Source organism: Rana temporaria, chromosome 4 (assembly GCF_905171775.1).
Source record: "Rana temporaria chromosome 4, aRanTem1.1, whole genome shotgun sequence".
Lineage (NCBI taxonomy): Eukaryota > Metazoa > Chordata > Amphibia > Anura > Ranidae > Rana > Rana temporaria.
In genome coordinates, this window is record NC_053492.1 from 52,879,326 (window position 1) to 52,893,316 (window position 13,991).

Consider the following 13,991-nt stretch of genomic DNA (forward strand, 5'->3'; position numbering starts at 1 on the left):
ACAGGCCTCTCTCACAGGCTTGGCAGCCAGAGCGCCACTTAAAGGGGTTGTAAAGGTTCGTCTTTTATTTTATAAATAGGTTCCTTTAAGCTAGTGCATTGTTGGTTCACTTACCTTTTCCTTTGATTTCCATTCTAAATGTTTTTTTTCTTTGTTTGAATTTCTTACTTCCTGTTTCTCCTCAGTAAGCTTTCCACCATCATCCGAGTGGTGGAAAGTCATTAAGAACAGCTTACTGAACACCTTACTGAGGAGAAACAGGAAGTGAGAAATTCAGACAAAGAAAACAAAGAAAAAAAACTTTTAGAAGGGAAATGGAAGGAAAAGGTAAGTGAACCAACAATGCACTAGCTTAAAGGAAACCTATTTAGAAAATAAAAAACGAACCTTTACAACCCCTTTAAGGCTGCTGGGAAGGAACAAGTCTCTGCCATAGACTTGGTTCTTAGTAAATTAGGATTAAAGGTTGAGACCTCTGCCACAGGCCTAGTGCTTGATGAGTTTGAATAGTAGAGCGAATCCTACCAGTATGTCTCTTAGGGTAACCGATTGACAGTGTGAATGTAACCTGTCAATGTCCGGTCACCAGATCCCCGATGGTTCGTTCAAGCCTTATTGGATCACCTGCCTCCGGGCTCTCCTCAGGCCGATTCCCCACCGAACAGCACGCAGCTTAGGATCTTCTTCAGTAGAAGTGGGGACCCAGTAAGTCATTGGGGCCCCTTTGCAACATCAGTCGCTCCAGGCCACGAGGGCCCAGAGTCAGGAACTCCGCGTAGCACGCGACCCCGGCCAGGTAGGCTATGGTGGGGCCCGTGATGTGCGCACACCCTGAAGGTGGGTGCCGCACCTGGAACCTGGAACCCGCGAAGAACCCCGAACAACGACCTCCGCCACAGAAATACCCCTCCCCAGCATGCCCCACGAGGGAAAATTCCTCCAATTGGCTGCTGGGAAGAAGCGGCTCCGCCTGGACCCCTCAGGCGCCACCTGCCGCCCAGAGATGAAACTGCATCCCTGGAGCGCAGACTGACCCACAGGACAATCCAGATTTGGCGACAGACAAATTTAACAGAATCAAACATGGGTGAGAGCAGATAAGTCTCTCACCCTACTAAATTTACAATAGCATCCTTTCTGAAAGTAAAGGGGCGCTACATATATATATATATATATATATATATATATATTTTTTTTTTGTTTTGTTTCACTTAACTTTATTGCAATCACAAAGGGGCTAACAAGTCCCCTATGTGATAGCATGGGTAGGTGACAGGTCCTCTTCATAGAGAAATTAGGAGTCCATAAGGCCCCCCTATTCAGAAGTTAAATTATGAATTGGATGAATCCTTTTAAAAGAGAAGTAGGGCCTAAGCTTTTTTGGTCATACTTCTCACTTTTTGACTGCTATGACCAGGCCCATCGCTACAGGACAGGCAAAACAAACAATTGCTTGGGGCCCCATGCTGGCCTGGGGCCCCCAACTTCCCCTTCCCAGGCTGTAGTGTGGCCGAGCTCCTCTTCCTTCCTCCTGGAGTCCTGTCAGTTTGTCTATTTCCTGTTCCCGGCCGGACTGACAGGAAGTGCACACTGAGTGCTCACATCCCTTCAGTCTGGCCGGGAACACAGGAAACTAAATCTCCTGTACCGCGCGGTACCTGGCCCGGCTTGGGTACTATCTGATAGGGGACTGGGGACCCATAATGATAGAACACCGGACTGACAGGAGGAAGAGGAGCTCGGCCACGCTACAGCGGCTGCCTACAGGGAAGAAGGAGAGGTGAGAATAGAAAAACATAGGGACTAGGGAGGGGGGGGGAGTAAGAACATGGGTGTAAAAAATTATTGTAGTGCTAACGTAGGCTTTGCGTGCGGGGGGGAGGTGTTTGGGGGCCCCCATTTTGCTTGGGGCCCCCAAATTCCTTCAAACGGCCCTGGCTATGACCCAGAATCAGCCAACATTGAGGTAAAGTCTACTGTAGGCTGATGTCACAAAGCCACTCAGTACTCTGGAGGCATCTTAACAACAATGTCGAGATCCAAGTGACTAAACAGTAGATGGGTCAGTATCTTAGAATGCTGCTAAAAGCCTGAGCCAGCCACTCCTGTTTCCTCCCTTGTCTGGCACTCGAGGGAGCACTGGAGGGGCAGAGCACAGAACGGTAACTGACAGTCACCAGTCTGTGCTCAGAGCAGTGGGGGACAGCTGCAGCAATGGACCAATGCTGCAGCCATATAGGTGAATATGAATGTTTTTTTTTTTTTTCACTTCCTGCATCTCTCCTTTAAATACTTACACTCTGATTGAAGAATATCTATATTGAGGGCAAATCAAAGATATATTTGTGACAATGCTAACTTTACCGACATCTTATATTATTAGTATGAGTAACATTGTGACACTTTTCCAGTACATGTATAATATTACTGTTTTTATGCAGATGCGCAGAAATAACCAACATTCCCAATGGAGCCACTCAGACCTTCCAATGCAATGGCATGGTTGGCCAATATGTGAACATCGTTCTGCTGGGGAAACGGGAATATCTACAGCTCTGTGAAGTCCAAGTGTTTGGAGAACCCGCATTGACCAGTACTCCAGGTTTGTAGATGTACACCTTAGACATCCAAGCTTTAAACTTATCACTTATTACTGTCTGAGAAAGATTTGATGGAAGCAGCTGTATCTTAGGCCACATGCCCCGTAAAAGTTTGAAGAGAGTAGAACTGAGTGATGGATTTCCTGCCCCTGAAAAAGGGAACCATGTTTTTGTTACTAAATAATGATTGAGGCAATGGCTTCTTCCAAAAAGCCTTTCTTTAGAGCAACCCTGTACTTTACAATAGGAATGCTAAACACGATCACCTGAAATAGAAGAGAGAGAAAACGTACCTTTTCTGAGCCACCAGAACACTGCTCTGTTCAATAAACCCACCTCTGAAGTCCATTGAGACCAACCCTTTTGTATTGTCCCTTTCCTGTGTGCCTCACAGTGCTCAGTGGTTCCTCCTGCTGACCTTCACCTCACTAAAGGTTACCATAATGACATGGAGGTCAGAGGGTTAAACTACTTAGTGCTCCAGGGGACCAATGAGACTGACACTACCAGAAGTGTCATTTTCCCAGTGGACGTCAGAGGAGGATTTCTATTAAATGGAGATGTTTTTAGGTAATTTTTGCAGTGGTATATGTACGGTGAGTATTTCGAATTTTGTTGGAAAAATAAATAGTCGCACTAAATTGAATACCTTGTTTGTGACAAATGTACTGTATACAGTATACTACCACTGAAGGAGTATATCAAGTGCATACATTTAGTTAAACCCGCGAGGCAAGAAATTATATAAATGCCTAGTAGTGGATAAACTTAAATCAATAAACACAAAACATGTGGTGATACAAAAATTATGATCCATATGCAAAAAAAAATATCGCTGAAGGAACATATCATGTGCATATATCATAAAGAGGTTTGGGTTAAAAGCCATGAAGCAATTAAACATAAGTGCTCAATCTTGAATAAACAACTTAGAATCAATGGGCCAGATCCACAAAAGGGATACGACGGCGTATCTGCTGATACGCCGTCGTATCCCTGTTTATATCTATGCGACTGATCCACAGAATCAGTTACGCATAGATAGGCAGAAGATCCGACAGGTGTAATACTTTTACACTGTCGGATCTTAGGATGCAGTACCTCGGCCGCCGCTGGAGGCATTTCTCGTCGTAATCCAGCGTCGGGTATGCAAATTAGCACTTACGGAGATCCACAAAGCTTTTTCCCTTCGTTATTTCTCCGTAAGTGTTAATTTGCCGTCGCAAAATTAGGGCTGCTTTTACAAAGTGTAAACTTAGTACACCATGTAAAAGTATACCCTTCTATCCTACGTCGCTGTCAATTTTTTTTTTTTATTTTTTTTTTTCCCGCCGCAACTCTTTTTTTTTCTTTTACACCCGTCGCGATTCTCAAAACTCGGCGCAACGTAAATCCGCGCAAAGCACGTCGGGAAAATAGCGTCGGGAGCATGCGCAGTACGTCCGGCGCGAGAGCGCGCCAAATTTAAATGAGACTCGCCCCATTAGATTGGGCCCGCCTTGCGCCGGACAGATTTAAGTTACACCGCTGCAAATTTCGGGCACTTAGGTAGAAATTTTGCGGCGGTGTAACTTAAATCGGAACATTTAAGTTGCGCTCGCTGGCTGTGGATCTGGCCCTATGAATAAAGCGTATGTGAATCGGTTGAATAAATTGAGCAGTGACACAAAAAGTAAAGTCCATCAAATTAGATAGATGAAAGAGTCCATAAAGTTGTGTGGTATATTAAACACCCGTGCACACTCCAAATAACTGCACTCTCATAATGCCGTATGGAACCCAGTGTGAATCCACCACCAATAGCCAAGTAGTCTGCTTACCAGATCCTAAGGTCCTAATGGACAAAATCCAGCATGTAATAACCCAGCAGGTCAATGGTATCAGCTGTATCCGTGGTATGGTGTAACATCAGATGGACTCCAAAATTAAATCTCTCATTGGCAGTTCATTCATGCAAGGAAGGAGAAGCCTCACATAGCGTAAAACCAAGGGTGATTTATTTTAAATGGTAAAAACAGTAAAAAAACTCACATTTCAGTAAACAAAGACAAGCCTTGAGCCTGTTGCGCCGGCCAGATGCAAACAGGCAATCCCGTCCGTGTAGAGATCAAGTGAATGAGGGTGATGACGTCAGCAGGCCGCTCGTTCCGCCCTACGTGTTTCGTGATAGGTCACTTTGTCTCGTCTCAACCGATTCATATACGCTTTATTCATTGATTCTAAGTTGTTTATTCAAGATTGAGCACTTATGTTTAATGGTTTCACGGCTTTTAACCCAAACCTCTTTATGATATATACACATGATATGTTCCTTCAGTGATATTTTATTTTGCATATGGATCATCATTTTTGTATCACCACATGTTTTGTGTTTATTGATTTAAGTTTATCCACTACTAGGCATTTATATAATTTCTTGCCTCGCGGGTTTAACTAAATGTATGCACTTGATATACTCCTTCAGTGGTAGTATATACATTTGTCACAAATAAGGTATTCGATTTAGCGCGACTATTTATTTTTCCAATTTTGTACACTGTTAGTTCACAGGTTAGTTGCTGCTTATCATTTTGGTTTCAGGCTACGTATTTCTTTCTAAAGCAGTTGTTTTCCCAATTTTTCATTTCGAATTTTGTGTATTTTCTATCTGGGGGTGGGGGCTAACTAATAAACGATTCCTACTTTTTAAAGTAGGGTCTACATTAAAGCTCCGAGGCTGACAGAATATACTAATTATTGAGATAAAAAAAAATGAAATTCCGGCCATGTGTATGCTCCATTGGACTTTTGCTGGCGGAATTTCTGCCAGCAAAAGATTGAGAGCTGGTTCTCAATTTTTTAGACGGGAAAAATTCTAATCGGAAATTCAGATCGCCTGTAGCAATTCCGACGTGCAAAATTCCGACGCATGCTAGGAAACAATTCAACGCATGCTCAGAAGCATTGAACTTCATTTTCTCTGCTCGTTGTAGTTTTATACGTCACTGCATTCTTGACGATCGAAAGTTCAGAGAACTTTTGTGTGACCGTGTGTATGCAAGCCAAGCTTGAGCGGATTTCCGTCAGAAAAACCATCCAAGGTTTTCCCGACAGAAAATCCGATCGTGTGTACGCGATCATGGATACCTCTTATTGATTGTTAAGCTATAAAGTCTGCTGAGGAGAGCCAAGAAGTCTGAAGCAGCATTATATCATGACAAAGGGTCTGGTCAGTGATGGGTACACACTGCCATGGGTGTTCGCAGTTAGGGGCAAGGTAGGGTCATGTGCTCCCCCCCCCCTGGCAGGGTGGTGCTACCTATAGGCAAGTGTGCATATCAATGGGGGGCACCGTGCTGCATGTCCCAGGGCCATCATATACACAACATGGAGTGTCAGGGACTGAAGGTCTTTGCAGCCCCTGAGCTGAGGGGAGGCAGTGCAGCCAGTAGCTGGAAATACAAAGCTCTCTCGCAGCTGCCTGTTACCTTTCACATGCTACAGACAACGTCTGCTAATGCTCAGCCCGACCAGATCACTAATGATTTAGCTCCTCTCCTCCTCGGCTCGGACTGCCGGCTGTGTGTGCCCTGCCTGGACATGTGTGAGAGGCCCAGCACCAGGGGAGGGCTGGCAGCCTTAGGCCTGGGGGGCAAGTCTAGTCAAGTGGCCCACTGAATCACAGAACCAGCTCACCATCCATCTGCTCCACATTGCCGCACAGAGAGAGATACTGCTCCACATTGCCACACAGAGCGAGAGAGAGACTGCTCCACATTGCTGCACAGAGAGAGAGAGAGAGAGGGAGACTGAGAGACTGCTCCACATTGCCCGAACAGAGAGAATGAGACTGAGAGACTGCTCCACATTGCCCGCACAAAGAGAGAAAGGGAGACTGCTCCACATTGCCTGCACAGAGAGAGAGACTGCTCCACATTGCCCGCACAGAGAGAGAGAGGGAGACTGCTCCACATTGCCTGTACAGAGAGAGAGAGAGGGAGACTGCTCCACATTGCCTGCACAGAGAGAGAGAGGGAGACTGCTCCACATTGCCCGCACAGAGAGAGAGACTGCTCCACATTGCCCGCACACAAAGAGAGAGACTGCTTCACATTGCCCGCACAGAGAGAGAGAGGGAGACTGCTCCACATTGCCCGCACAAAGAGAATGAGACTGAGAGACTGCTCCACATTGCCCACACAAAGAGAGAGAGGGAGACTGCTCCACATTGCCTGCACAGAGAGAGAGACTGCTCCACATTGCCCGCACAGAGAGAGAGAGGGAGACTGCTCCACATTGCCTGCACAGAGAGAGAGACTGCTCCACATTGCCCGCACAGAGAGAGAGAGGGAGACTGCTCCACATTGCCTGCACAGAGAGAGAGGGAGACTGCTCCACATTGCCTGCACAGAGAGAAAGAGTGAGACTGCTCCACATTGCCCGCACAGAGAAAGAGAGACTTCTCCACATTGCCCGCACAGAGAGAGAGAGAGGGAGACTGCTCCACAATTCCCGCACAGAGAGAGAGGGAGACTGCTCCACATTGCCCACACAGAGAGAGAGAGACTGCTCCACATTGCCCGCATAGAGAGAGAGAGGGCGACTGCTCCACATTGCCTGCACAGAGAGAGAGAGAGGGAGACTGCTCCACATTGCCCGCACAGAGAGAGAGAGACTGCTCCACATTGCCTGCACAGAGAAGCAATGTTGAACAGTCTCTCTCTGTGCGGTCAATGTGAAGTGGTCACTCTCTCTGTGTGGGCAGTGCTGTGCATGTGCAGGCACAGGCCTGTACTCTGGCCCCTAGGACCAGATTAAAGGCATTGTGGGCCTGGTGCGGCAGTGGAGCAGGTTTAGGAGCGGCAGGGATGTGAGGTTAGTAACCAGGGGCGTCGTTAGGCCCTGGCTTAGGGGTCTGGAGCCCCGAATGGGTCCCCGTAAAGCCCCAAGTCCCGGGCATTTAGCTAGCCGTTGTTAGCCCCGAGCACCGAGACCGTTCTTATCCCAAGTGCCGCCGCACCGAGACCGAGTCCTGCCGAGTGCCGCCAAGCCGATTGTGGCCGAGTCCTGCCGAGTGCAATAGCAGGCTGGTCCTGCCTTCCGGAGCCCAACGCCTATGATGGACGTCCCAGTGATCCAATGCGGGACCTGTGACGTCCATCATTGGCGCCCGAAGCTCCAGAAGGCAGGAATTACAATACCGCGGCGCCGCGCCACATCACTGAGATGATCCCCACTCAGAGCTCAGGCAGGCGGCTCTCGGATCGATCGGGAGAGATCAGGCCAGCGATCGGGTGATAGCAAGGTAAAAAGGCCTCTAGGTCCAACAGGCAGTAAAGTAAATGTAAATGCAAAGTCAGGTAGGTGTATGTATGTCAGGTAGGTAGGTGAGTGTATGTATGTCAGGTAGGTGTATGTATGTCAGGTAGGTAGGTGAGTGTATGTATGTCAGGTAAGTGTATGTATGTCAGGTAGGTGTATGTATTTCAGTGGTATGTATGTCAGGTAGGTGGTGTATGTATGTCAGGTAGGTCGTGTATGTATGTCAGGTAGGTCGTGTATATGTATGTCAGGTAGTCAGTGTAATGGTCAGTGTGTCAGGTAGGTGAGTTTAGTGTTCAAAATTGATGGGCAATGGTAAGCCAGGCAGCAACCAGCAAGTGAGCTTATCGCTCCCCCCCCCCCCCACCGCCCAGCCAAAAAAAAATGTGCCATGACCATCCCGGATCCAAAATCGGTGCCGGCCTCGGGCTGAAGCCCCTGGTCTTTTTGCCACCTAGCAGCGCCCCTGTAAGTAACCCAGCTTTCCTCTTACTGGCCACCCTCCTGTGTTTCCAGGAGCCTGTGCTGGCTTGTGCCCAGACTTGGTTGCAGCCACACAGGTGTAATGCTAGGCCTGGCATTTGATTTGCCACGTTGAGGAACTGGCAGAATTTCAATCTGTCTATGATAGTCTAAGTCCACCAGTCTCTGGGTTTAATAATATCCTCAAATCTTCTGAAAGGGGGGCCCCAATTAGGTGTAGAAATTCACTTTCAACTTCACCTTACTTCCATTACTCTCTACAGGTATTAGATGTTCTCTCACCTTATTCTTTGCACATCTAATACATAATGAGAGTTCTGGAAATAAGGTGGAGTTCAAAGTGAATTACCTGGAGGGGCTGGCATTTAGGAGGTTAAAACAGGCAGGGAGGAAATTAGATATCACCTCCTCACTGCCTGTCAAATGTCTCTGAAAAGTGACCCAAGCATTGATCACTTTTCAGTGGAGTGGCAGTGCCTGCTAAGGGGGGGGGGGCACAAGCAAACTTAAAAAATGCTGAAAAAAAACATCAAATGCAGCCACTGTACCCCATCATATGCAGCCACTGTGCCCATCATATGCAGCCACTGTGCCCATCATATGCAGCCACTGTACCCCATAAAATGCAGCCACTGTACCCCATCAAATGCAGCCACTGTGCCTTATCAAATGCAGCCACTGTGCCCCATAAAATGCAGCCACTGTGCCCCATCAAATTCAGCCACTGTGTCCTATCAAATGCAGCCACTGTTCCCCAACAAATGCAGCCACTGTACCCCATCAAATGAAGCCACTGTACTCCATCAAATGCAGCCACTGTGCCAATTAAATGCAGCCACTGTGCCCATCAAATGTAGCCACTGTGACACCCCCTCCGGACACGGACACCTAAATAGGGGGTGGGCGCGGTGCCCATGGATAGATTCATGCAAAGCATGAATCTATAAATTTTACATATAGGGGGTGGCATGATGGAGGGGACAGCGCCCGTGCACCCTTAATGGACGGGCCACCACTGCACTGGTGTGCTGGCTGTTTTGCATAGCCGCAGTCCTTCAGACTTCTTTTAGGTTGTGCGTTTTTGCTGCATTTTCTGGAATTGCACCAAAGATGCAGCATGCAGGACTGTTTGTGCACTTTCAGAACATGCAGCAAAAATGTACAACCTAATAGAAGTCTATGGGACCGGGGGATAACATGCACTAAGAGATTGCTAGTACACCAGCGTGACGTGAACCCACATCAAAAAACATAGGAGGGCAAGAAACTGTCACTGTCACTGTCACTAGCCTAGTACTATGCAGAGGGGGGGGGGGAGGAGAGCACGAAGGGAGGGAAGAGAAGCTCACTTGTCACTTACTTGGTGGCAGGGCCGTCTTACTGAGCGGGCACTCCTGCCCAACCAGGGCCAGACATTTCAAGCAGTATTCCGCCACTCTCTGTGCTGATACCATGATGCAGGCATCGGCGGGAGCATGGTAGCAGACAGCAGGGTTTCGGAGAAGGTGGCCAGCAAGGAGGGGAGTTGGATGTAAAACCTGAGGAGGGAGAACAGGTTCACCCCCTCCCTGACCACCCAAGAGATGAATAGGAGCGAGGGCTGCCTCCCCCCACTCCCAGAACTTGGATGCCTCCACCGCCTCTCTGCTCAAGGAACCGTGCGCCGTGCGGCCCGGGCTGGAGGACAGGCTGGCTGGGAGCTTGGAAGAAAGAACATGCGGGAGGCGGAGGCTGCCAAGGAGCCACTGGAAGGAGCAGAGCAGCGAGCACACCCTCCGGATCTAGAGGGAGACTCGGAGCTGCCACACTGATGGCCATCAGGTACCCGGCATCCTGTACATACATGCCAGCACACTGAGAGGAGGCAGGGTAAGCAGAGGAGGGACAACGCTATGTGGTCTGTCTCAGCCCCCTCCTCTGCCTCTCAGACCCCCCTCCTCTGCCCTCTGCCTCTTAGACCCATCTCCTCTGCCTCTCAGACCCCCCTCCTCTCCCTCTCAGACCACCCTCCTCTGCCTCTTAGACTCCCCTCCTCTGTCTCTCAGACCGCCCTCCTCTGTCTCTCAGACCGCCCTCCTCTGTCTCTCAGACCCCCCTCCTCTGTCTCTCAGACCCTTCTCCTCTGTCTCTCAGACCCCTCCTCTGTCTCTCAGACAGGGGTGGATGGAAAGTGATACACTGAATCTGGTGGCAGGTGACAGTGGCAAGTGACAGGCTGACACAAGTGACACGCTGTAAAGTAGGTGCGTAAATTGGGGCTTGTAGGGGCCCCATAGCATTACTTTGCCCAGGGGCCCATGATGCTATTAAGATGGCCCTGCTTGGTGGCAATGGACAGTCCCAGGAGGCTCACTTTTTTTAGGCTGTGGATGATGAGCAGACTTCTCTGTTTTAACTTTCACGCCCACATATCCTCTTCAGACACCACATGGGCTGCCAGGAGTGTGGGCGGGGAAAGAGAAAGCAGATCCACCCAGCCTCTGATAGAGCTTTGTGTGGAGAAGGGACTCACAGACACACAATGTAACACACAGACTGTCAGCCCAGAACAGAGATCATCGCTGCAGTACTGAATCCAGCCGTGCCTGCCGTTCTCAGCCAGCTCAGCGGCCCTGGTAGAGGAGATTAGCACAGCCGGGGGGGAAGATGCATTCCTGTCACCCAGGCCAGTCCGCCCCTGCCTAGCACTCCCTTCTAGATAGGGGCCCCAAGAACACCAGCCTCATCTGAGCTGCTTGGCATGTGCAGCAGTTGTTGGAGCCTTCCATATGTATATTCTGGGGATAGTAATCCATTTAATTCTCTCTAATGTCATCTGAAGCCTGCAATATAGAAATTGATTGGAGGGAAGATCTCCATACTAATGATTGTGTGTATGTATGGGGGGTGTAATGTATCTGGGTGTAATATGTGTGTATGGGGGTGTAATGTATCTGGGTGTATAGGGTGTCATGTATCTGGGTGTATTATGTGTGTATGGGGGTGTAATGTATCTGGGTGTAATATGTGTGTATGGGGGTGTAATGTATCTGAGCTGTCTTAACCTAAAACACTGTAGCTTTGCCCTTCAATTCCAAATTGTCCTGTGTATTACTTGGGAAAAGTTAAACATTTCTATATGTAATTGGGTCAACTAAGTCTATAGCTCTAAGCAGTCATGGTTCTTCTACACTATGAAAGGTCTTAATATGGGATTCCTCACATTATCGCTCTTTTTACTTTTCCTTGATACATTTTTGTATGCATTATGTTTATAGAGTACTTCTGTATATTATTTTCGTTTGCTAGTGTAGCGCCCTGCTACTTTTTAACCAGCGCTGCTTTAAATTTAGAGGGTAGTCTGAAAGTTAGTTGACTCAGACCGTATGATTTTTTCCAAATTTGGGCCTCTGTTCCAGCTATGGCTGTACTGTGAGTGACCACTATTGTTGTCTGGGGTGCCGTTACCACCCCAGGCCAAGGGTGGCAGCAGTCAGGTCAAGGTGTTTTGGGTGCTCCCCTTCGGCAGCCAATCGGTGGGGGTTGATCATCCCGCTGTGCATGCTGGGGAGGAGTATTTAAGGGACAGATGCCATTGGACCGGTGTCGTCGATCACAGGTCTGTCGTCCCACCACCCCCCGTGAGTGGCCCTCCTGGCCGGGGGGGCGTGTTCATGTGTTCCTGGCTCCGGGACCTCATTGGTCCGGGGTTGTGGTCTACTAAGTAGGCCCGGTAGTCAGACTGGGTCTACGTTTGCAGAGTGGTCCTGTGCTGTCCGTCATGAGGGAGGAAGCCACTCGATGAAGAACCTGTCTTGGAGAGCACCGAGCACAAGGCTGGTATCTCAGGAGAGGCCTTGAACTTCATGGAAGGACGCACCATTGCTGAAAGGCTGAATGATGGTCGCCTGTCAGTTCTAAGTTTACAAGAAGTTAATCGGGAGAGATCCGGGTGCTGAATCCTGTGTTAAGAGGATTTTGGACTGAACATACCTCCATCTGTGGGAAGGTCTGTGGCAGAGACTTTACCAATTTCCATGTGCCATCCCGGCTGCTAGGCTAGTGAGAGAGGCCTATCCGGGTGCGCAATACCCGCTCTGGCCAGAGTGGCAACAAAAGCTGTGTTGCTGGAAGCAGGAGTGTTTCCGGACAGAAGTTGTGCACCTGAACCTATTACCTGTTACCCTTCCACCTCTTCAACTACTTCTTTTATTCCTTTACCAAGTTCAGCAAATAAATCAAAGAAAAATAAGTTTTCTCAACTCTCATCTGATACCCTAGACAGCGAGGAAATTGAGGTAACATGCCACCCAAAACACGAGCAGGATTCAAGCCACAGCGGTGTGCAGTACCGCATACCGTATATGAGGCATATACAGTGGCAAACGAATTTCGGGAGTAACTACATTTTAACATTTTTGAGACTAAACCGAAATTCTGAAAAAAAATAATACAGCGGAACCTTGGATTACGAGCATAATCTATTCCAGGAGAATGCTCGTAATCCAAAGCACTCGCATATCATAGCAAGTTTCCCCATAGAAACGAAAATATTTCATTCCAAACTGACTTCTATAGCAGGCAATACCGCATGTGGCCAGAGGTGGGGGGGGGTGCCAGAGAGTGTCGGAAAGGCTCAGGGACAGCTCAGCTGAACTTGGAAAACCTCAGAGAGGCTTGGGAACAGAGTATTTCTGAGGTTTTTAGAGTATTTCCGGCACCCCCGGCTTCGATCGTTTCCGGCACCCCCGCACCTCTGGCCAAATGCGGTACTGCACACCGATGTGGCTTGAATCCTGCTCATGTTGCGAGACAACACTCACAAACCGAGTCAGGTTTTTATTTTTTTCAAATGCTTGAATTGTGAAATGCTCGTTAACCGCGTTACTCGCAATCCGAGGATTAACTGTATTTCAGTGTGCATATGTCTAATAGAGTTTGCATGTTCTCCCTGTGCTTGTGTGGGTCACCTCTGAGTACAGTACTCTGTTTTCCATAGCTGAGTGTGGCTTCCTCACCTCTTAAGTGCATTGAGTTCCCAGTGAGAAATCCGCTATAGAAATGCAAATTACGCAGCTTAAATGTATGCAGCGCAGGGTACTTTAATTATAAGAAATTAATTATAAGAAATATTTCTCCTTGTAATAATGGCCATGTGCAACAGCAATTACAAGTTTATCTTTACCAATATAGGGACTCAAGGGAGTGGGACTGCAGCAAACTCTGGAGACAACCACGAGGAGAAGGATGCTAAAAGATGGCTTGAAAATGCTGGCTGAACAACCATTTCATGGAACCACAGTGTTTGATTTGCTGCATATACAGTGGCATATGATCAATATTAAAAACATATTTACTTTTGTCAGTTTGTTATACTCTTATCTTCATGTTGTGTGCAATTGTTGTTTTACCTATATTGCTGAATATGTTACTGGTGGTAAATAAGTTTTTGAAAAATTACTTTGCTTTAAGAAAATCAATATGCAGCACAAAAATTGTTATCCAAATTGAATTATTAATTTTTTATTTACATTGTAAATCACATTTTTGAGAGGTTGTAATAATAGGGAGTAGGGAGGAGGAGGAGGAATACTGGGAAGAGAGTTAAAAGGAAGTAGGATAGGAGGA

The 13,991-nt window shown here is 47.8% G+C and overlaps 1 protein-coding gene across 1 annotated transcript in view; it reads left to right on the forward strand.

The window, feature by feature from the left end:
• Window positions 1–13,744, forward strand: part of LOC120936213 — an 81,830-nt gene extending 68,086 nt beyond the window's left edge. The window contains exons 10-11 of the mRNA XM_040348403.1: window positions 2,442–2,602; window positions 13,557–13,744. Coding sequence (XP_040204337.1) covers window positions 2,442–2,602; window positions 13,557–13,642 — 247 coding nt within the window. The 3' untranslated portion in view covers window positions 13,643–13,744. The remainder of the gene's footprint in view (window positions 1–2,441; window positions 2,603–13,556) is intronic.
• Window positions 13,745–13,991: the final 247 nt, after the last annotated feature.